The sequence below is a fragment of the Cyprinodon variegatus genome, unplaced genomic scaffold (assembly GCF_000732505.1).
Source record: "Cyprinodon variegatus isolate N-32 unplaced genomic scaffold, C_variegatus-1.0 Scaffold1526, whole genome shotgun sequence".
Lineage (NCBI taxonomy): Eukaryota > Metazoa > Chordata > Actinopteri > Cyprinodontiformes > Cyprinodontidae > Cyprinodon > Cyprinodon variegatus.
This window is the reverse complement of record NW_015151979.1, coordinates 34,432-36,046: the sequence shown is the minus strand read 5'-3', so window position 1 is coordinate 36,046 and position 1,615 is coordinate 34,432. Positions and strand designations below refer to the sequence as shown.

Below are 1,615 nucleotides of genomic sequence, written 5' to 3'. Positions count from 1 at the left end.
GGTTGTTTTAAGGACATTATCGGACATGCTCTATGGAAGCCATTCTAAAGCAGCCAGGGGTGGATTCTAAATGAGCCAAAAAGCAGAGACAGGACCAATTGTCAAAATTTTGGTGTCGATCATTCGATTTCATCCTGGACACTACAGAAAATGGGATAAAAGTGTTAAAAACCGAACTTCTCCTTTAATGCATTCTAAACTAATTTGTCATGCTTTAGTAAAATGTTTTTGTTTTGTTTTTAATAAAATATGAAACATATTTGAAGAGATTATATTTGTATTTTTTGCATCTTATGTCAATGTTTTGCAATAAACCCTTAAGCTATTTCAAACTAGTGAACTCAAGTTAAATGTCAACTTTTTTAAACTTCATATATTAAAAAGTTAAATAAATGTCCAGCTGCATCTTAAATCTTAATTTCAATTGGATTTAAAAGGTTTAGTTTTGCCACTTTACACAGGACAGATCCTTTGTTACTTTCTTTCCACTTTAAATTGTTCCCCTGATTGTATTTATCTGTTTTAATTGTAAGAACTTGGTTCTACTGATTAATTTTTTTATGGAAACACTTCATGTTTTCTGTTAAAATTGGAGCTTTTAAGATGAGTCTGTTTCTGCCATTTTACTGCCAAATGATTCTACCCTACAAAATCTTCAGATGATTCAATTGTTTTCTGCAGTTTGAAGTTTCTGATGACTTCCTATGTTCTTCGGGCAATTTCAGCTTTTTTTTCATTCAGCAGAAGCATTTCCACTTGCTGTTTCTCCGAAACAGCTTTTTCTAGTTTTCTCTGCTGTAGCTTTTTGATTGTTATCTATTGGTGATCTTAATGATGTTTGTTCTTGGAGCGTCATGAGGAACACGTGCTGCCAATCCCAGAGCTGATCTCAGACTGTCTCACTGTCTTAGTCAGCCATTCAGCAACGTTGTTATGAGCTCGTTGGTTCCTAATCTCAGAAATGTTGCCATATTCTGAGGCATCATCTCCGCTCACTGAAACAGAAGAAAAAAACTCTTATTTTAAGAAAAAAACATGGATAGCGTTAAGAGTTTGTGAAAACTCAGTGATTAATTCTTCGTCATTTTAAACTTACTGTCTGGAATCATAAAGTCATCTTTGCTATTTGCCACCTCCACAGAGGGCACTGTTGGTTTCTCTGGTTCCTTTGCTAAAGCTTTCATCACTCTCTCCATCAGCTCCTGCTCCCGTCTGTTCCACTCCTCTTCCATCAGCATGCGTTTTTTTCCTAGCTGAGGTAGAAACTGAAATTTCTTTCTTTTTCCTTCAGTCATGAAGCATCCTTTGTTCTGTTTTACCATGTTAATAATTTTTCGGAACAGCTCTTTGACTTGAACAGGATCATTATAATCAAAGTTGTTGAGAACATGGTACCTGTTGCCACACTTCTCCAGAAGCTCCTGGAGCTCCTTGCCCTCTCTGATGATGTAGTTCTCTACAGGGAGGCCATTGAGCCAGTCTCCCCTGGTAAACAGCACCATGCAGTGTCTCCACACTCTCGCTGTTAATGGCATCAGGACCTCCACCAGAGCTTTGAGATCTTTCTCAGTGAAAGCTCTGAAGATTGGAACAACCAGGAGAAAAACATGAGGTC

The 1,615-nt window shown here is 37.3% G+C and overlaps 1 protein-coding gene across 1 annotated transcript in view; it reads right to left on the bottom strand.

Moving 5' to 3' along the window:
* Positions 1-852: 852 nt before the first annotated feature.
* LOC107103771 (GTPase IMAP family member 8-like) overlaps positions 853-1,615 on the bottom strand; it is a 7,432-nt gene continuing 6,669 nt past the window's right edge. Inside the window, exons 5-6 of the mRNA XM_015403595.1 lie at positions 1,097-1,615; positions 853-995 (exon numbers count right to left, since the gene is read on the bottom strand). Of these exons, the coding sequence (XP_015259081.1) occupies positions 853-995; positions 1,097-1,615 (662 nt within the window). The remainder of the gene's footprint in view (positions 996-1,096) is intronic.